Raw genomic sequence first — 22,552 nt, 5'->3', positions numbered from 1 at the left:
AAATTTAAAAAGAAGTTAAATAATTACTGTTAGCTAGGAGTGGAGAGCTGTTCATATTCTAGGAAGCATATTCTTCCAGTCTTAGTGTTTTTATTCCTTTGAGTTCCTATGGTTGTGTGCCTTAGAATTTTCTGTTTCTGTCCTAACATTTCTCCACAAGAGCTGGCTATTCTTGTCCTTTGTCTGCTTACTTTTTTCCTAATACAAGGCCTCCTCTGAAATTCCAAACCTAAATAGTGAGACTGGTTTTGTGAATTTGCTTCTTGCTGAGAAAAAAAATTCAGTGCTGCTTCAGCAGCTTCCTTCAACACACTTTCAGATTAGTATTTTTTTTTATTTTTTTCTAGGTATGTTAGGAGTGGTTTACAAAATTGCAACTGTTTGCACAAATTTACTCCTGTGCTGTAAATGTTTAATGAGATCATTATTTTAAATCCAACTGGACCTTGTTCACTATTTCATGTTCAGCAGAGGAATTTTTTTTTTTTTTTTTTTTTTTTTTTTGTCAGTGGTGGGGAGACTTTGGGCTTCCTTGGTGGCTCAGTGGTAAAGAATCCACCTGCAGTGCAGGAGACACAGGAGAGCTGGGTTCGATCCCTGGGTCAGGAAGCTCCCCCAAAGAAGGAAATGGCAACCCACTCCAGTATTCTGGCTTGGAAAATCCCATGGACAGAGAGCCTAATGGGCTATAGTCCATAGGGTCGAAAAGAGTCAAACATGACTGAGCATGTACTGGGGACTTTTTGTTGCTGCTGCTGCTGCTGCTGCTACTAAGTTGCTTCAGTCGTGTCCAAGTCTGTGCGACCCCATAGATGGCAGCCCACCAGGCTCCCCCGTCCCTGGGATTCTCCAGGCAAGAACACTGGAGTGGGTTCCCATTTCCTTCTCCAATGCATGAAAGTGAAAAGTGAAAGTGAAGTCGCTCAGTCGTGTCTGACTCTTTGCAACCCCATGGACTGCATGCAGCCTACCAGGCTCCTCTGCCCATGGGATTTTCCAGGCAAGAGTACTGGAGTGGGTTGCCATTGCCTTCTCCAGGACTTTATGTTAATAAGGCACTATTGCAGAATCATCAGTTCAGTTCAGTTGCTCAGTCGTGTCCGACTCTTTGCGACCCCATGAATTGCAGCACGCCAGGCCTCCCTGTCCATCACCAATTCCCGGAGTTCACTCAGACTCATGTCCATCGAGTCAGTGATGCCATCCAGCCATCTCATCCTCTGTCATCCCCTTCTCCTCCTGCCCCCAATCCCTCCCAGCATCACAGTCTTTTCCAATGAGTCAACTCTTCGCATGAAGTGGCCAAAGTACTGGAGTTTCAGCTTCAGCATCAGTCCTTCCAAAGAACACCCAGGGCTGATCTCCTTCAGAATGGACTGGTTGGATCTCCTTGCAGTCCAAGGGACTCTCAAGAGTCTTCTCCAACACCACAGTTCAAAAGCATCAATTCTTTGGCTCTCAGTTTTCTTCACAGTCTAACTCCCACATCCATACATGACCACTGGAAAAACCATAGCCTTGACTAGCCGGACCTTTGTTGGCAAAGTAATGTCTCTGCTTTTGAATATGCTATCTAGGTTGGTCATAACTTTCTTTCCAAGGAGTAAGCGTCTTTTAATTTCATGGCTGCAGTCACCATCTGCAGTGATTAGTAGGTCCCTTTTATGATGATTTATTGAGAATGTTTCTTTTTACCTTGAATGTATAAGACAGATTTTTGTAATACCAAACCATTCATTTAGTTATTCTATTTGCTGTGGTTTTCTGTCAAAATGGTCAATAATGACCTTCAAAGAAAATATCTAAGTCATTAATGGTGAGAGGAATAAGCAGAAAATGGAAACAATGTAGTGTTGCTCTTCACTGATACAAAGAATCTGTAAAATGAAGACGGGAACCAGGAAAAAGTACAACAGTGCTAACCCTGTCAGTGAGCGTATCCATAGGAATGCTTTTGGCTGCAGTGACAGAAAATCCAACTAGCATCAGTGTGGACTGTAAGGACATTTACTGCTTACTTAATAAAAAGTTTAGAGGTAGGAGATTCCAGAGACACAAGTGGCTCAACAGACCTACAATGTCCGGGCACCGGGCTTGCTCCAGTTATCGTGGCCCTCTCCTCATGACTTCAGGATGACTTCAATAGTTCCAAGCTTCATGGCCTCACAGTAAGTGGGGGCAATCAGAGTGACAAAAGAGTTTACTCTGCTTTTCATCAAGGGAAAAAACCTTTCACAGAAGCTCTCCAATAGACTTTTCTTTATATCTCATTGGCTAAAACCGGACTACATTGCCACCCCTATGGGCAAGGCAATCTGGAAAGAGTATATGTGCATGTCATATAGCTATATGCCACTATATGTTTTTATAGGCTCTGTAGTAATAGGAGAACATGAGAGAGGAGGGTTTAAAATGACTATGGCATCTACCAGGGTGGGCCAACCACATTTTAGTGTGTTCAGTACATGCACTCTTCTCTGTCACAACCTCATCTAGCATGCTCCAAATTTCCCTTTCAGGCCTTGTCAGTTTCCTTAGAGTAAATTTGGCCATCAGTATTTGCCTGGAAAAATCAAAATGTTCCTTTACAAAAACAAAATAACACAAAGATGTTATTATAGTAGATATTTCACCTCAGCCATTTCTTTCACTGTATATGCAAGATTACCAGTTCATGTCCCAGCACAGATTCAAAGTCCACATGCCAAAACTAAACCTCAGCACCAGCCTGTATTGATTAATCAGCAGAATAAAAGGGAATGGGCTTCCCAGGTGGTGCTAGTGGTAAAGAACCCACCTGGCAGTGCTGGAGATATAGAAACTAGGGTTCAGTCCCTAAGTGGAGAGGATCCCCTGGAGGAGGACATGGCAGCCTACTCTAGGATTCTTGCCTGGAGAATCCCATAGACAGAGGAGCCTGACAGGCTACAGTCCATAAGGTTGCAAAGATTAGGACATGACTGAAGCAACTTATCATGCACAATAAAGAGAATAAATTAGGACACTCCTGGTTATGATGGTAGTGAGAAGAAGGACATTGTGGAAGACCCTAATATCTGTGATTGGCAGTTTTATTTTAAAAGTAATTAATGGAACTTGTGGCATAGATCTGTTTCTGCCCACTCACTTCCTCTAAGCACAATTAAAAACCCTGGAAATAATGCAAGGGACAACCAAAGGAGAATTCTAAAGGGTGGTAAGGAGGCAAACTAGTTTGGAACCCCAGGACTGGAAGGACAATACAGAGGCAGAACATCTTATATTCCACCCCCCCCCCCAACAGAAGACCACTCATACCTAGTGTTATCTGATCCTCAACTTGGCAATAAAAGGAAGCCCAGGTAGGTTCATTTCTCCCTCAGGTCCAGTGGGACTTTTTCTGAAAACACCAGGCTAGCCTGGCAAAGCTGGCAAAGTAAGGTCAATCAGGAGCCCTGCCAATAATAAGCATCTAGGGGAAACACTCTCCTTCCCTTCCAGGCCAGAAGCTCCCCATCTCTGCCAAGAGAAACTGAGGCAGGTAGGCAGAGTCGGCAGGAGGAGTCCAGCTGCAGCAAGTGGCCTAGTTCTGGAAGCCTCATTGCTGTGTGGGATTGAGATTTTTTCTCCCATGCCAGCAGATACCAGGGCAGCTGGGAGGCACCATTTGGGGGATCCCATCAGACCACTTCCCTACTGAGAGACACTGGTTGGCACAGTCTGGTGAAACCTCCTCTGCTGTCTCTGGCAGGACCAGCAGATACCAGTGGGAACCCCAGTGGCAGCAGAAAAACAAAATAGACCAAAACAGACTGCACAGGTTCTAAAAGTTAAACTGCCTTTAGAGCTATAGTTAACAAAACTTGATCAAGGCTCAAGACCCATATGCTAAACCTAAACAAGAGTACCTGCCTACTAAAAGACTTAAATAGGAAACAAAGTCTCCTGACATAAATACACCAAATGCCTAGGATACAATAGAATATCATCCATCATACCAAGAATGAAGATAATCACAGTTTGAGAAAAAACAAGTAACTGATGCCAATGCCAAGATAAATCATGCTGGAATTGTCTAGAAAGGATTTTAAAGGAAACATCAGAAAAATGCTTCAAAAATCAATTACAAATGCTCTTGAAACAAAACAAAAATAAAAAATCTTAGCAAAGAAATAGAATTCATAAAATAACCAAATAGAAGTGCTAGTACTAAAAAAATTATAGAAAATTTTCAAAAATTACTGGATAGCTTAATGCTAGAGTGGAGATGACCTAGAATAGAATCAGTGAATCTGAAGACAGAACAATTAGAGTTCACCTCATCTGAACAAAAAAAAGAAAATATACTGGAATAAATCATATGAACAGAGCCTTAGGGACCAGTTGAGAAATAACAAAAGATCCATGGTTTGTATTATCAGAGTCCCAAAAAGAGAGGAAAAGGAGGGAGACTGAAAGAACATTTGAAAAACTCATGGCTGAAAACTAACCGTACTTGACAAAATACCAGCCTCAAGATTCAAGAAGCTGAGCAATCTTCCAAAAGGATAAACCCTCCAAACCTATGTCGACACATCATAATTAAACTTTTGAAAACTGAATACAAAATCCTGAAAACAATTAGAGCGAAATGACATATCAATATGGGAACAGCAATTCAAATGACAGCAAATTTCTCACCTAAAATTGTGGAAGTCGTAAGTGGTACAATATTTTATTTTAAACTGCTGCAAGATAATTGTCAACTATAAATTCTGTACCCAGTTAAACTATGCTTCAGAAATAAAGGGAAAATAAAGACATTCCACCCTGGAAAGGGAATGGCAACTGACTCTAATATTTTTGCCCAGAGAATTCCTTGGACAGAGGAGCCTGGAAGGCTATGTGGTCCATGGGGTTGCAAAGAGTCTGACACAACTGACCAACTAACACACACACACACACACACACACACACATAAAGGCATTCCAGATAAAGAAGAAAGCCCTAAATCCTCTGTGCTCTGCAGATTCATCTCTCTTACCCTACCCCTTGCAACCACATTGTCTCCATGGTTTTGCTTTTTCCAGAATGTCATATGTGTGCATGTATGCTAAGTCATTTCAGTTGTGTCTGACTCTTTGCAACCCTATGGATTGTAGCCCACCTCCTCTGTTCATGGGGATTCTCCAGGCAAGAATATTGGAGTGGGTTGCCATGCCCTCCTCCAGGGGATCTTCCCGATCCAGGGATCAAACCCACATCTCTTATGTCTCCTACTTTGGCAGGCAGGTTCTTTACCATTAGCGCCACTTGGGAAGTCCAGAATGTCATATACTTGGACTCATATAGCACGTCGCCTTTTCATATCACCTTCTTTCCCTTAGAGGTGTGCATTCAAGTTTCTTCTTTGTCTTTTCGTGGCTTGATATCTTTTTACTACTGAATAATATTTTGTTTTCTGAATGTACCACAGTTTATAATTATCCATTCACCTACTGAAGGTCATCTTGGTTACTTTCAAGTTTTGGCAACTTGCTACAAACATTTGTGTGCTGGTTTTTGTATGGAGACAAGTTTTAAATTCCTTTGGATAAATACCAAGAAGCACAATTGCTGTATCATATGATAAGAATGTGTTTCATTTTGTAAGAAACTGCCAAACTGTCTTAAAAGTAGCTGCAGCATTTTGTATTCCCACCAGCAGTGAACAGGAGTTCCATGGTTTCACATCCTTGCCAGCATTTGATATTGTCATTGTTCTGGATTTTGGCTATTCTATTAGGAATACAGTGATGGCATAAAATTTTAATATTCTATGTTGCTGCTGCTGCTGCTGCTAAGTCGCTTCAGTCGTGTCCGACTCTGTGCGACTCCATAGACGGCAGCCCACCAGACTCCTCTGTCCTTGGGATTCTCCAGGCAAGAACACTGGAGTGGGTTGCCATTTCCTTCTCCAATGTGTGAAAGTGAAAAGTGAAAGTGAATTCGCTCAGTTGTGTCCGACTCCTAGCAACCCCATGGACTGCAGCCTACCAGGCTCCTCCATCCATGGGATTTTCCAGGCAAGAGTACTGGAGTGGGGTGCCATTGCCTTCCCACTGGTAAACTGGATATTGGAGTTAAAGTTTTTAATGACTATTATGAATATATGAAACAAGATGGAAACTTTAGAGAAATGGAATTTATAAAAACAAAATCAAGTAAATTTCCTAGAACTGGAAATTAAAATTCTGAAATTAAAACTTAATTGGCTACATTTTATAGGTCTTTGGACGTAGAAGAAAACAATTAGTGAACTCAGAGAGCTCAATAAGAAATATTCAAAATGTATCACAACAAACTGTGGAAAATTCTTCAAGAGACGGGAATACCAGACCACTTGACCTGCCTCTTGAGAAACCTGTATGCAGGTCAAGAAGCAACAGTTCGAACTGGACATGGAACAACAGACTGGTTCTAAATCAGGAAAGCAGTACGTCAAGGCTCCATACTGTCACCCTGTTTATTTAACTTATATGCAGAGTATATCATGCGAAATGCCAGGCTGGATAAAGCACAAGCTGGAATCAAGATTGCCAGGAGAAATATCAATAACCTCAGATACGCAGATGATACCACCCTTATGGCAGAAAGCGAAGAAGAGCCTCTTGACGAAAATGAAAGAGGAGAGTGAAAAAGCTGACATAAAACTCAGCATTCAGAAAACTAAGATTATAGCATCTGGTCCCATCACTTCATGGCAAATAGATAGGGAAACAATGGAAAGAGTGAGAGACTTTATTTTGGGGGGCTCCAAAATCACTGCAGATGGTGACTGCAGCCATGAAATTTAAAAGATGCTTGCTCCTTGGTAGAAAAGCTGTGACCAGTCTAGACAACATATTAAAAAGCAGAGATGTTGCCGACAAAGGTCCATCCTCTGATTCCTCTGCCTTTTCTAAAACCAGCTTGAACATATGGAAGTTCACGGTTCACGTATTATTGAAGCCTGACTTGGAGAATTTTGAGCATTACTTTACTAGCGTGTGAGATGAGTGCAATTGTGCGGTAGTTTGAGCATTCTTTGGCATCGCCTTTCTTTGGGATTGGAATGAAAACTGACCTTTTCCAGTCCTATGGCCACTGCTGAGTTTTCCAAATTGGCTGGCATATTGAGTGCAGCACTTTCACAGCATCATCTTTCAGGATTTGAAAGAGCTCAACTGGAATTTCATCACCTCCACTAGCTTTGTTTGTAGTGATGCTTTCTAAGGCCCACTTGACTTCACATTCCAGGATGTCTGGCTCTAGGTCAGTGATCACACCATCGTGATTATCTGGGTCATGAAGATCTTTTTTGTACAGTTCTTCTGTGTATTCTTGCCACCTCTTCTTAATATCTTCTGCTTCCATTAGGTCCATACCATTTCTGTCCTTTATCGAGCCCATCTTTGCTGTAGTGTTTAGAGGGTATTTAATACTTTCAGTGAAGTATTAGAAAAGAAGAAAGACTGACAATAATCTAAGCTTTTGTTTTAAGGAGCTAATAAAGGAAGTCAAAGCTATGGTTTTTCCAGTAGTCACATACAGATGTGAGGGTTGAACCATAAAGAAGACTGAGTGCCGAAGAATTAATGCTTTCAAACTCTGGTCTGAAGAAGACTCTTGAGAGTCCCTTAGACAGCAAAGAGATCAAACCAGTCAATCCTAAAGGAAATCAACCCTGAATATTCATCAGAAGGACTGATGCTGAAGCTGAGGATCCAATCCTTTGGCCACCTGATGAGAAGAACCAGCTCATTGGAAAAGACCCTGTTGTTGGAAAAGATTGAAGGCAAAAGGAGAAGGAGATGACAGAGGATTAGATGGTTGGATGGCATTACTGACCCAGTGGACATGAGTTGAGCAAACTCCGGGAGATAGTAAAGGACCAGGATGCCTGGCATGCTGCAGTCCATGGTGTTGGTCGCAAAGTTGGACATAGTTTAGCGAACGAACAATAAATGAAGAGCAAATGAAAGTAAAGTAAGATAATGATTATAATACAAGAATAAAACAACATGTTCTCTATACACAACAAATATGTTCTCTATATACAACAGAGAAAAGGCAATAGAGTAAAATTTTATTCTTTAAAACTAATTCATTATATTGAAAAATCTCCAACAAAATGATCAAGAAAGAGAGAAAAGGCTTAAAATACCATAAATGAGAAAGGAAATATGACTATGACTCCTCTAGATTATTAAAAAATTAAAAAGTGATATTATGAGTAACATGCCAATAAATTTGACAATATGTTTTAAATGGATAAATTAATCTGGAAAAAACTGACCAAAATTGTTATAAGCAGAAATTAAAAAATCAGAATAATCCTACACTATTAAAGAAATCTGTAGTTAAAGATCATCTCACAAATAAAACTTCAGGCCCAAATGGGTTCCCTGGTGAATTCTTGCAAACATTCCGAAATGAAATAATACCATCTTACATAAACTCCTTTGGAAAATATTAGAGGGATTAACACTTTCCAACTCTTTCGTGTCACCAGTTTAACCCTGATGCAAAAACTTAAGAAAATACTATAAGAAAATAAAGAAGAGGACAATATATCTCATGAATATAGATAATAAAATTCTACTCAAAATATTAACAAACTGAATCCAAATTAGAGCAACAATATATAAAAAGCAACAATATATATATGAAGTTTATTCTAGGAATGCAAGTTTGCTCTAACACTCAAAATTTAATCCATGTAATGTATATATTAATAAAATTAAGGGAAAGCCCATGTGATCATCTCACTAGGCTCAGTAAAAGCATTTGATAAAATTCGGTATCTATTCATGACAAAAATTCTCAGAAAATTGGTACCAGAGGGAATTTTCTTATTCTGATAATGGATAGCTAAAAAATTCACAGCTTGTATCATGTTTAATGGTGAAATTTTGAGCACATTTTCCCCCTTAATTAAAAAAAAAGACAGGATAGTCCCTGTTAACTAGAAGTCCTAGCCAATGCAGTAAGTTAAGGTAAAGAAATGAAATATAAAGATTGGAAAGGAAGAGATAAAGCCATCTTTATTCAGAAAAGATATTCTTATGTATGCATAAAATTCAAAAGAATCTACAAATAAAATTAATAAGTAAATCTAGCAAGGTCACTATTACAAAAATTAATTAATCTGGTATAGCTTTCCCCCTTTCTACTTAGAACATTTCTGTCAGTAAGTTTTAGGATTTTTTTTTGAAAACATCCTTTGGCTATCTTTTTCATTCATCATGAGAGCTTTCATCTTTTTTTAGTTGGCATTATTTAGATATATTTAGAAGTATTTTAATGCTTTATTTTGTGCTTTCAATTTACTAGTTATTTTCTTTGCTTCTCATTTTTTCTTTGCCTAATTTCTGTTTGATTAATTACCTTGCTTGTACATTTTATTCTTGTAGAAGTTATGTATTCTAATTATTTTTAGTGGAGACCATTAAATATTTAGCATATAAATATGACATTTTCATAGTCTAAATATCTCTATCCTCCTGAACAATACTTAGGATCTTAGAATGCTCTTGCTCTTATCACTGCTTTCTACCTATGTCCTATTTTGTCCACTGTTTTACTTTCATCTTTCATTTATAACCCTTTCATTTAGTTAACCATTACTGATCTTTATGCTCAGCATTCTTTCATGCATATCACTTTTACCTTTTAACTGAATTTAGATTCAATTTTATTCTTTCTGGAGTACCATTTTTGGTATATTTTTCTGCAGAGTCTGCCATTAGGAAATTCTCTCATTTCTTATTTTTTTTTAAAATGCCTGTATTAGTCTTTCTGTGTATATAATTCTAGATGATGGCTATTCTCCTTCACCACTTTGAGAATATTATTTCATTGTCTTCTAGCTTCTATTAATGAAAAGATTGCTGTTCATCTCATTTGTCTGTTATTTATATCTGCTTTTAAAATCTCTCCTTTGTTTTGATGCCCTGCAATTTCACTATGATGTGAGTCAAGGTATGGATTTCTTACTTGTCTTGCTTGGGGCTGGAATTTATGTCTTTTGTCAGTTCTGGATAACTGGATAACCATGAGGGTGTGGCCACTCATCTAGAGCCAGACATCCTGGACCGTGAAGACAAGTGGGCCTTAGGAAACACTACTACGAACAAAGCTAGTGGAAGTGATAGAATTACAGCTGAGCTATTTCAGATCCCAAAACATGATGCTGTTAAAGTGCTGCACTCAGTATGCCAGCAAATTTGGAAAACTCAGTAAGTAGCCACAGGACTGGAAAAGGTCAGTTTTCATTCCAATCCCAAAGAAGGGCAATGCCAAAGAATGTTCTAACTACCACACAATTGTGGTCATTTCATATGCTAGCAAGATTATTGGAGAAGGCAATATCAACCCACTCTAGTACTCTTGCCTGGAAAATCCCATGGACGGAGGAGCCTGGTAGGCTGCATGCAGTCCATGGGGTTGCAAAGAGTCAGACATGACTGAGCAACTTCACTTTCACGTTTCACTTTCGTGCATTGGAGAAGGAAATGGCAACCCACTCCAGTGTTCTTGCCTGGAGAATCCCAGGGACGGGGGAGTCTGGTGGGCTGCCGTCTATGGGGTCGCACAGAGTCGGACATGACTGAAGCAACTTAGCAGCAGCAGCAGCAGCAAGATTATACTAAAAATCCTTCAAGCTAGGCTTCAGCAATACGTGAACCAAGAACTTGCAGATGTACAAGCTAGATTTAGAAAAGGAAGAGGAACCATAGATCAAATTGCCAACATCCATTGGATCATAGAAAAAGCAAGAGAATTGCAGAAAAACATCTGTTTCGATGACTATGCTAAAGCCTTTGACTGTGTGAATCACAACAAACTGTGGACAAAAGAGATGGGAATAACAGATCACTTTACCTGCCTCCTGAGAAACCTGTATGCAGGTCAAGAAGCAATAGAACTGGTCATGGAACAATGGACTGGTTCAAAATTGGGAAAGGAGTATGACAAGGCTATATATTGTCACCCTGCTTATTAAACTTCTGTGCAGAGTACATCTTGTGAAATGCCAGGCTGGTTGAATCACAAGCTGAAATCAAGATTGCTGAAAGAAATATCAACAACCTCAGATGTGCAGATGATATCACCCTAATGGCAGAGGTGAAAAGGAACTTAGCCTCTTAAAGAGAGTGAAAGAAGAGAGTGAGAAGTCTGGCTTGAAAATCAACATTCAGAAAACTAAAATCATGGCATCTGGTCCCATCACTTCATGGCAAATAGAACAGGAAAAAGTGGAAACAGTGACAGACTTTATTTTCTTGGGCTCCAAAATCACTGCAGACAGTGCCTGCAGCCATTAAATTAAGACACTCCTTGGAAGGAAAGCTATGACAAACCTGAGCAGCATATTTAAAAGCAGAGACATCACGTTGCCAACAAAGGTCCATATAGTCAAAGGTATGATTTTTCCAATAGTCATGTATGGATGTGAGAATTGGACCATAAAAAAAGCTGAGTGCCGAACAATTGATGCTTTTGAATTGTGGTGTTGGAGAAGACTCTTGAGAGTCCCTTGGACTACAAGGAGATCAAACCAATCCTAAAGGAAACCAACCCTGAATACCCTAAATATTCATTGGAAGGACTGATGCTGACATTAAAGCTCCAGTACGTTGGCCACCTAATGAGAAGGGCTGACTCACTGGAAAAGACCTTGATGCTGGAAATGATTGAAGGCAAAAGGAGCAGGAGGCAACAGAGGATAAGCTGGTTAGATAGCATCACCGACTCAATGGACATGAATTTGAGCAAACTCCGGGAGATAGTAAAGGACAAGGAAGTCTGGTGTGCTGCAGTTTATGAGGTTGCAGAGTCAGACATGACTTAGTGACTGCACAGCAAGAGTCGATTCTGAAAACTTCTCAGCCAAATTTGGATAAATTATGCCACTTCCCATGTTACTCCCCTGCTTAAAATCCTGCTGGGTCTCCCTCATCTATTGACAGTATTACTACTCAGGGCTGTCACAGTCTGGCTCTACACATTTCTGAAATTAAGTTTCCACTTCTGTCTGCCAGGAAAGCCCATCACTCAAACTGCTGATACATTTCTTACTTATAACTTAGCTTAATTGTCACCTATTCTCTGAAGCCTTTCCTGAAACCTCTGCCCCCAAGAACTCTGTGTAGCCCTGGTTTCCTGTTCACACAATCCACTGATTGCATTTATCTATTTATATGTAAATTTCCCTCCAATAAACTCAAGTCCCAGTGGGCAGTTCCCTTTGTATTTACAGAGACAGGCACTTAGTGTGGGCTCTATAAATAGTTGTAGATTGAATGAGTGAATGAATAAAGAAAATGAAAGTAAATACTGTCTACCTCATAGGGATCTTGTAACAACTAAATATCAGTGCATACCACAAGATAAAGCACCTGGAAAATAACAACTGCTAATCTCTTATTTGAATTGAAGACAGTTCATGCAGTATTTTGGTACAGTGGGTTATGTACCAAATTGGTTTTTCCTTTAAATTTCCTTATTCCATATGGCATAGAACATAGTTCTTAGTGTTCTTCGATTATAATGAAGTATTTTTTTTGGTTTTGTGCCTTTTCTTTCAATTGCTGCACTTCTGAGCCTAAAAAAACCAGGGAGTGCTATGAGAATGCTTGATATAGTTTACTAGCTGTTACATTCTGTTCTGAAAATTGAGTTCATCTGTGAATACTCTTCTCCCATACATGTTAATGGCTTTCTCCTTTCTTCCCTTAGGTGTCTACTCTAATTTTACCACGAGTTAGGCCTTCACAGACTCTCATTATAAAATAGCAAATGTCCACCCACATCCTTTTCTATCCTCTTTTACCTGCTTTATTTTCCCCAGTACACTCCTCCACAAGTGAAATATATACAGTATTTACCTCTTTTATTATCTTCTGCTCCTCCCATACACACTGGCATATAACTTCTTAAGGGCAGGAACTTTGCTTTATGCTTAGAGCAGTATCTGGAATATAGTAGGTGCTTGGTACGTGTTCCTTAAATAAGTGTATCAATGCAGGTGCCATTGAGTCTCATCAGTATAAATCCTGATGCTATAGTAGACAAACACTATATGGCTACTCTGGACGTGGTAGCCTTCAACATTCATCTAGATCTGGGGTGAGGTTGCAAAACTTGGCTCCTTTGCTTTTCCCTATAATAGACTAATGCACGATTTCATCCTGAAAACTAAAGAAATCACTTCCCTTCCTGGCAGTACCTAAACCGAGTTCTAAGCTGGCTGCATACAAAGCCCGTCTGTTCTCTCCTGGTTTAAAGACAGAGGCAGTTCCTGCCCGTTTTCACCAAGCTTTATTTTGCTTTCTGTTTTCTTTCACTGCTAAAGGACAATTTACATATCTTTTCTACCCATTCTATCGTTTTGACCTTGCCAAGAGCTTTCAATTAATACTTTGTGTGCACTTGTGTAAAGAAAGCACCCATTTGCAATGTCTATGGGAAACAAATTCTTATTACTTCATAGAAACAAACGTCTAAATCTGTAATTCATGTGTATATTATGAGAGAGGTTCAGATGATAAATGACTTGTTGAAAGCCACAGAACTAAAGTTTGTGACACAAGTGGATATAACACCCACATCCCCTGTCAAGTTTGTACTCTTCTGCCTGATTTTCCTTTAATAAGATCATTTGTGCTTCTCCTAAGCAGCTGGGCATTAATAGAAAACCCTCAATTCTTACTAGTGCGCATCTCTGTCTGTGACATCAGACATCTTACCTCCTCAGTCTTCAGCTGTCAAACTGTTGTATTGATTTTTCGGGTGCCATCAAGCTCCTCTTTCCAGGTTTAGCATGACTGAAAAGAATGTGGTCTTTCAGCTAAGCTGACGTTCCAAGGTCAGCTTTGTGGCCAGTGAAAATTCATGGCCTAAGGATTCTGACACAACTACCCGACACCTGAGGGAGAGCTTGCCTCTGCCTACTCGTCCTTGCTAGGGACATGCTGCTGCTCAGTACTGACTGTCAGAGCCACACACTGGCTCCAGTAATGTGACTGTGAACACTCACCGTTCAAGATACCTGGGGCACCTTCTGTGTTAAGGCTAATGCCTGGGGCTATCATTGGACAGGCAGTGCCTCCTAGTGGCCAAGGCTCCAAAGGTTTCCAGCTGAAAAGTGGCCAGGACAGCAATAACCCACCTGGCAACCCTTTCTCTCTCCTTCTGAGTCTTGTCCCTACCTTTTTGCAGTGTGTCCAGCTCCACATCATGCAGTGAGAATTCATCATCAGGTCCCAATCTTTTCAGTATTTTGCTGACTGAATTCCCAATCATGACCATGATGATGAAAAAATTGTGGGAGGACAGTAGGAAGTATAAATATAACAAAGTCACTAACACCTCCAGAGCAAGTCAGTTTGAAAAGTGCTTTGTAATCATGTGGTCACTGTTCCTCCTTCTCATCAGCCAAATGGGAGCTCTGACAACCCCACTCTTCTAGGAGACTTATGATGCCCAGAAGTGCCGAATCATCCTGCTGAAGTCATTCTTCTTAAACTTCCTTAAGAATAATTCCAGATGTGTTACAGAGATATGCAGAGGCTTAGCTGGTTTCTCTGGAAGCTTTTATTCTAAAAGGAACATGCATGATTCTAAGGATCATATTTTAAAGTGTATATGCTTCATAAAATGAAAGGTAAATCATTTTCAGAAGCGTAACCTTGAGATTAGGTCCTTAGGCTCTCGCTGGCACAGCATGTACAAATGCATATTTGGGTCTGGGAAGGAACGCATCTGGGAGCTGCAGAGGAATTATGGAGGCTCCACTTCTCCATGAGGGAGAGAAATTCTATACAATGGATAAGGCCATGCTACAACAAATGGAAGTGGGAGCTCTTCCTTCTATAAACCCCTTTGGTCCCCAAGGAATCTTTGTCTTCATGCTATGTCTTGTCTCCTCAAGGGTCCCTTCTACCAGGACTTTCCCCAGAAAATGCCTAAATTCCAGTCATTTCTCTGTGCTATTTCTACCTTTTCCTCATCAAAACATACCTATCCCCTGTCCATTCTCTCAACTGCCTTGGAAAGTAATCTGATAAAGCATTCATGCTAAAATTTGAAAAGTGGGTCACCACCCACTGCTGACAAAAGTCTGTATGGTCAAAGCTATGGTTTTTCCAGTAGTCATGTACAGATGTGAGAGTTGGACCATGAAGAAGGCTGAGCAAAAAAAAAAATTGATGCTTTTGAACTGTGGTGTTGGAGAAGACTCTTGAGAGTCTCTTGGACAGCAAGGAGATCAAAGCAGTCAATCCTGAAGGAAATCAATCCTGAATATTCATTGGAAGGACTGGTGCTGAAGCTGAAGCTCCAATACTTTGGCCACCTGATGCGAAGAGCTGACTCATTGGAAAAGACCCTGATGCTGGGAAAGATTGAAGGCAGGAGGAGAAGGGGGTAACAGAAGATGAGATGGTTGAATGGCATCACTGATTCATTGGACACAAGTTTGAGCAAACACTGGGAGATAGTGAAGGACAGGGAAGCCTGGTGTGCATCAGTCCATGGGGTCACAAACAGTCAGACACAACTGAGTAACTGAACAACAACACATTGTTCTGCTCCTCCAATTGACATGCACATTGTAAGTGGGGACACCTGAAACTCTTGAATCACTGGGCTTGGAAATCAACTTTATCTCCCGAATTATGCATACCACTCACATCCATCATCCCCTAACACTCAACCCCAAATATGACGTTGTTGAGGAAGCAGGCCCTTTGCTTCCTGATCTCTGTTTGGAAGTCCCCACGACTGACCACTCTCGGTGTGTCACTATAGTGACTAATTACTCCATGTGCCAGAGTCCAGAGGCTTTGATCCCAACCTACTGGCACCACATTCAGACATTGTCGAATATTCATTCAACCCACAAACAGAGCTGAGAAAAGACACTAAACCTCCAGGGTTTCTTTGCAATGATTGCGGCTTGCCAGGAAAGGTTTTGGATAGCCATGGGCTGTTCCAAAAGAGGGAAAGACTGTTAATTGTCTGGAAGATGTCAAGCAATTAAAGTGTGGCCAGAATGTAAAGAATTGGAGGCTGGGTGGGGGGAGGTGAATGAGCGTTGCGGACATTTAGGGGATATAATGCTGAAAGCCTGAGGTTTGTACTGCCATCGTCAAGTTCTTGGGTTTCTAAGACATTTCTAGAAAATGCACCATGCCAGTAAGACCCAGAAACAGCCCGCGTGTTCTGCTCTCATTCCTACCCTTGGCCCTTTCTCCTCCTTCTCTCAAACTTCCCACCCCTGGTCAGCTTTTGCACCTCCCGGGTGAGACTGGCTTTAAACATCTCCAGGGCAGCGAGCCTCTGCTCTGGAGTCTAGTGGCATCCGCATCACCGGGCGCGCAGGCTGATCCGCACCGCACCGCGCTGATTCGCTGCCGCGGAGACTGCGGCGCCCGCGCCGCGCCCGCCCCTCGTGGTGCACGCCGGCTGGTGCAGCCTCAGTCTGTCTGCAGCCGCGGCCACCGGGAGCAGCGCTGCAGCCGGGGCACCGACGCCTGAGTGCCCGCTCAGCGCCCCCGAGGACAGCAACGGCGAGCCCTCAAAGCGCGCACGATGCAGGCCACCGCCGATTCCACCAAGATGGATTGTGTTTGGAGCAACTGGAAAAGTCAGGGTATTCTCTTTATTTCAGTAGTGCATGCCTGCGGCGCACGGGAACCCGGGACCCGGAATCAGCCATTGTGCATCATTTCACCTGTGGGACCTATGCATGCTTTATACCCAAGAGCTTTCTGTTGCGGGGGGAGTAAACTTGTTATGTCAAAAATCAGAGTGGATGGTGTTTGGTTTTTTGTTTTTGTTTTTTACTTTTCCCATCTTAAAAAAAAAAAAAAATCCCCCACCCCCACCCCTTTGTTTTCTTGTTGTCAGGCTACTGTTTTAAATAATGCATCTTTTGCCTCCTCCTGGAGCTCTTTTGGGTTCCGCTAAACGTTCAGTATTTATTTAATCTCTTCTTATTCCCGGAGTTAAAATGCTTCCTTATTGTTCCATGTATCCCAGTACATTTAATTTGTATCTGAAGATTGAAATCTAGTAGAACCGTTAAATGAGTGGGCTCTAGTGTATCCTTTTAAGAGGGACACACCCATTTTAGGGTTATTATTTGTGGTCACACAAAGGAAACTGGAAATGCAGAACAGCTCTCAAAATCCTGAAAATATGATGGCGTAGACACATATTAGGATGATTCACTTTGAAATATTTCGGGTTTTTTTGTCTGTCATTGGGGTAACTTGTAACTACTGTTCATTAATAATGGGTATATCTGGAACAAATGGAGGGAAATTAAAAAACAGTGCCAGTCGCTCTCTGATATAACAGATTTATTTTGAAACAGTCCATATTAGCACTGGGTGTGGCCACCCTCCAGCCTCGCTTGGATTGCTTTTCAGCCATTTTTATTCAGCCTCATACTTCACACATCTCCATCTCGCCTTTGTTGCATTAAGATTCTTTCCTTCACCTTGCTCAGTTTGAGATTACTAGGAGAAAGGGAGATTTTGCAAGAATGAATTATGTGTTGTAAACTTGGATGTTTGTAATATGAAGTGTCTTTTAATGTTTAACAAATGGTTCTGAAGAAGGTGCGTTTGACTTAACCTGCAGGGTTGCAGCGTCCCTCAGGGGACCAAGAATACTCTGGAGCAGAAGCTGATTAAAAAAAAAAAAAAAAAAAAAGGGCACCTTTCTCTTGTAATATTGTATCACAAAAAGAATGGGATGCCCCATAGAGTTTTTCTTTGGTAAATTTTTTAAGCAAAGAAAAAGTAAACATGAACCTCAGAATTAAGAGCATATTTCCTCTGCCTCTTATTTGTTAGTTGGGTGGCAGAGACATAAAATGCAATCGTCTAGTTCAAATTATTTGGATCTATTGGAAATACAACTGTCAAAAGTGAATAAATGGACCTAATAAATTTAAAAGCCAGGAAACAAGAAATGTATGGCCATTCAGGGGCATCCTTTTAGAGAATGATGGTAACTACATGACCTGGCATATGTTTTATACAGAAGACAGCTGTGAAAATTCTTGGTAACATTTCATTCTTGCTACATGTTTTGACTCATCCAGTTTATTCCAAATACACACTCAATGGATATCTGTGGCTTGATAGAATACCAAGTTTAGTTGGATATAAAGTTGGTTTTTTAAGATTATTCTTACAGATTTCCTCTATTCTTACCAAAAGTAGGTAGCAGAAGTGTCAAATTTTATAATATGTGTAAGATCTGAGACACTGTTTCATCATAATCCTATGTGTTTTGCCTCTGTTGACATTTTCACTGGGGGGTTAAAAATATGAACATTTATAATCAGAAAACAACACAAAATGCTGTAATTTGTCCATTAAAGACTGCCATTTTCATTTGCAGTGTACAGCTGTTTATGAAGATTAATGCAGGATCATTGAGGGTCTTTTATACTCTGTGACCTTTGGTAATCTTCAGTACCATTGATTTCCTTTTGTCAGATAGAACAAAGCCATTATCCTGAAAATTGACTGATAACTGGGTGGGTGGGTTTATAGGCATAAAAGAGAAATTATAAGTAAATTATTCCTGTTTCTCCCCACTAGGAGAACTTTCATCTAAATTAAAATCTACAATAAGATTCTTGTTTAGTATTTTAAGTGTATCTTCATTTTAGTTCTCTAATTATATAAAAAAAAAGCTCTTCTTAACACTGGCTGCATATTAGTATCACCTGGGAAGCTTTAAAAAAACACAAAGGCTGCCTGTGCCCCACCCCTAGAGGTTCTGATTCCATTGAGCCAAGCATCAGTATTTTTCAAAAGCTCTCACATGAGTTTAACACATAATCGGGGTTGAAACCACTCATGTGTAATAATTCTTAGCCCAATCCATAGACCAGCACGTCTAGTATACAAATGATGAAATGGGTTTGATACAAGAGCAGCTGTGAATGTAGTTAAAAGAAGTCAGTATAACATTGGGGATAATGTCCTCCAGAAATAGAAGTGAAGGTTTTGCTTGGAAAAGGGAATAAAGGGAGCCCCCAGGCTTCTTCCATATTATTAAACAATTCCACAGAGAAATTGTAGTTCATTAGGTATGTCAGGAAGACTCTACTGAAACTAATACGATGTGTCCTAAAAACTATAGTATACATGCAAAAGGAAGCTTATATTTATTTTATTAATATATATGATTTTAGCTGTAGACAAGAATGTTTAAAGAGAGACTAAATTCCACATTATACTACATTACACAGATTCTGCTTCCATTAAAAAAAATGATACTCATACCCAATTTATTGATAAACCAAAGCCCAATCTGCTCAGTGAAGATGACATAAGACAATAACCTAATAATATGTGGCAATAAACCTGGGATTCTTCAGATTACTAGTTATTACTGTTAAATATTAACATTTATTGGGCACTTTTACTATTTTACTTGTATCATTGCAGTTAATCTTCATGAATCCTATGATGTGTGAGTTTTATTATTATCCCATTTTAGAAGTGATGAACTGAGGCTTCTTGCCAGCGCACACAGCTGGTAATGCCAGAGGCCAAATTCAAGCCGAGGCTGTCTGACTCCAAAGCCCTTTGATTCTTCTACTCTACCATCTGCCTCCAAAGTAGATGGCTTCTTCCTCAATGGTTTTTCTAAAAATGTAAAGAATTATCTAGGGAGTAGGGGCATGCTAAAACCCCCTCCCATTTACATACTTTTCATTTTGCCAAACGTCTTCTCATTTGAGCTTTTCAGTTTACTCTTGAACAACATGAGGCTCAAAGAGGTTATGTGACTTGCCCAAAGTTTTTCATTAAGTGACAAGTGGGGTAATGAAAAGGTGACTGTGACCGAAAATCCTGAACTCTTCCCATCTCACACACTGCCTCTTTCACTAATGCTGAGTTTCAGAAAGTGAACTCTCCTTTACCCCTTCCAAGATATTTTCACACAGCTTATCTCTTTAAAGACAAAGCACTGTTGAGCAGTTGAGTCGGTGATTTTGATCAATTTACACCATTGTTGTCATCATCATCATCATGAACTCATCGTTAAAAATTCTCCATCATTATTATCCATGTGTTGGTCATTGTCCTAAACTCTTGTTACAGATCTTAATCTCATATCTTTCTGAGATTATTATTTTACTCTCACTTCCCTGGTGGCTCAGACGGTAAAGAATCTGCCTGCAGTGCAGGAAACCCGGGTTCGATCCCTGGGTTGGGAAGATCCCCTGGAGAAAGGAATGGCTACCCACTCCAGTATTCTTGCCTGGAGAATTCCATGGACAAAAGAGCCTGGCAGGCTACAGTCCATGGGTCACAAAGAGTCGGACACAACTGAGCAACTAACACAACAACATTTTATAGAGGAGGAAATGGGGTTTTAAGGTTGAGATGGCTAGTAATTTGTGCTAGGACTTAATGAGTCCCAAATGCAGAGCAGTCTGCTCTTTTGACCACTCTACTACACTACCTGAATCCAAATGGCACTGTGGCAGGGTAACAAAGTTTGACCAAACCACTCATTCATATCATTTCACTTGTACTCTAAAGATTGCTTTTTTTTGTTTCCCAAGTATCACTGCTTTTGACAGTTTCATGGGCAGGACACTTGGATGTGGGAAGTTGAGACTAATCGCTCCCACTTACTGTATGTGGCAGCATTTTGTACTTACAGATTCCCCTAAAATACTGTAAAATAGTGAAGGGTGACACACCTTCCAGAGAATATAATCTCACATATTTCTCATTTTGTTAGAAAATAAAGTATTTTGAAAACTATGCTGACCTATAGTTCTCTGTGAAAACAGTGTTGAGGGTAGTCTGTTCTCAAAGGTGCTAGTTCAGAATGACCACGCCTCCCCAAATACAGAGGAAATGTCTGTTTTAGCCATAGGAATTGAATTGTATGCTTGTATTTTGAAAATGGCATTTAATAAAGACAATTTTACATACAAACATAAAGATAGACCAGTCCCAATCATTCAGCATTTTATTTAGGTTCAGTATTATTAGAACACTTGTGCAAACTTTACAGCATAAATAATTTCATTTTCAAATTCTCTCTCTCAGATTCTAAAGAGATCTAGTGGGGAAACTTTCTTAGCTGATGATCTAGTGATTTGTTTTTAATGAAAGAAAACATTATACAGATAATATACCAAACGTAGGTAGTTATTACCTCACTGAAAAATAAAATTCTCCTTTTTCACAATGTATTATCACTTTCAAGAGAGTTTTTTAAAGGAATATTTCAAAATTTGGGGAGAAAATAGTGGCTTTTTTGGTTTTCTAAAAATAATACATGTGCATTATGAAAATTTCCATTTCAACAAAGAGAGTTTCAAATGAAAGCCACAAATCACCCAAAGCCCTTCCATCTAGGGTTGATTAATGTTAATATTTGTTGAATATCTTCCAATATCTATATACCATATAAAATGAATCTAGAGGACTAGGTAGAGAACAAAAGCAGTTTTTATTAAATAAGATTGTACATATCTTAAAAAGTATCTGAAATAATTTAATGTCAGGAAGAAACTGACATGAAAGAAATGCTCGACTTCAAATACATGTTTCTTTGTGTTATGAGCTATTCCTTACTAAAATTAAGAAAAAAAACTATGATAAGCATCAATGGGGTAGACTCATTTTTTAATTACATGTTTTGGCTTTAGACTGTATAGATGGACTCTCTGCAGTGTTTTTTTTTTTTTTTTAAAGGAAGATCCAAAAAATAAAAAAATAAAAGGAAGATCCACCATGGGTAAGAAAGGTTGACAAAAATTGCAGTCTAAATCTACATCTTCAAATCTATGGGTTTTCTCATATTTCCATGAATTAATATTTCTTTCATTAAAAAATAATAATTTCCCTGATACTTCATCACCAACGCATTATGATTAGTATATATTAGTAGGGGTTGTGGATGAAGTCTTCTGTCATAATCAGCAGGCCCTTCCTTCATTTTTAAAAAATTTCTCTCCTTGCCTCCTTCCCTCCCACTTTTTTCTTATAGTATTTGAAATGATGTTCTTTACTCAGTTCTTTTTCATCTTTAGGAAAATTAATATATTCAGGAACAGAAATCTGTGAAGTAATTGACCTATTTTTAAGTTCACTTAAAATAGAATTCTAAAATCCACAGAAAGCTAATTAAATTTGCATCACCACTAAATTTCCCATCCTTCTCAACCTGTTCCCTAAGTTGTGTGCATACTTGACCATGTGTTAATATTTACATTTGTCACTTTTCCAGTTCCATGACTACCTTATAATTAAGCTCACAATTTGAAAACTAAGAACTTGACATTAACAATTTTTTAAAAACCATCTTCTGCCTATATTATGGATAATAATAACTGTATTAAAACATGAAATTATAATTGTATTCTAACCGTATATTTCAAATAAAATAAGATTGTTAGGAGTTTGAGAACATAGAAGTATAGAGTTCTATTTCCCCCAAATGTTTGAGCTATGAAGTTAAATCTGAGCAATTATTGTATTGTTTCACAAGAGGAAATCCTTTTCTTATGTTGACA

General features: G+C 39.5%; 1 protein-coding gene across 2 annotated transcripts in view; it reads left to right on the top strand.

The window, feature by feature from the left end:
* The window catches only part of RTN1 (reticulon 1), a 121,290-nt gene that overhangs the window by 73,699 nt on the left and 25,039 nt on the right, over nt 1–22,552 (top strand). Inside the window, exon 1 of one of the 2 annotated variants that reach the window (XM_055538235.1) lies at nt 16,482–16,636. The exons of the other annotated variant lie outside the window; for it this stretch is intronic. Within the exon in view, the coding sequence (XP_055394210.1) occupies nt 16,576–16,636 (61 nt within the window). The 5' untranslated portion in view covers nt 16,482–16,575. Of the gene's footprint in view, nt 1–16,481; nt 16,637–22,552 lie in introns of those variants that run through there. 2 annotated transcript variants of the gene reach the window in all.

This window comes from Bubalus kerabau, chromosome 10 (assembly GCF_029407905.1).
Source record: "Bubalus kerabau isolate K-KA32 ecotype Philippines breed swamp buffalo chromosome 10, PCC_UOA_SB_1v2, whole genome shotgun sequence".
Lineage (NCBI taxonomy): Eukaryota > Metazoa > Chordata > Mammalia > Artiodactyla > Bovidae > Bubalus > Bubalus kerabau.
The sequence above is the reverse complement of the archived record's forward strand: the minus strand, read 5'-3'. Positions and strand labels throughout refer to the sequence as shown.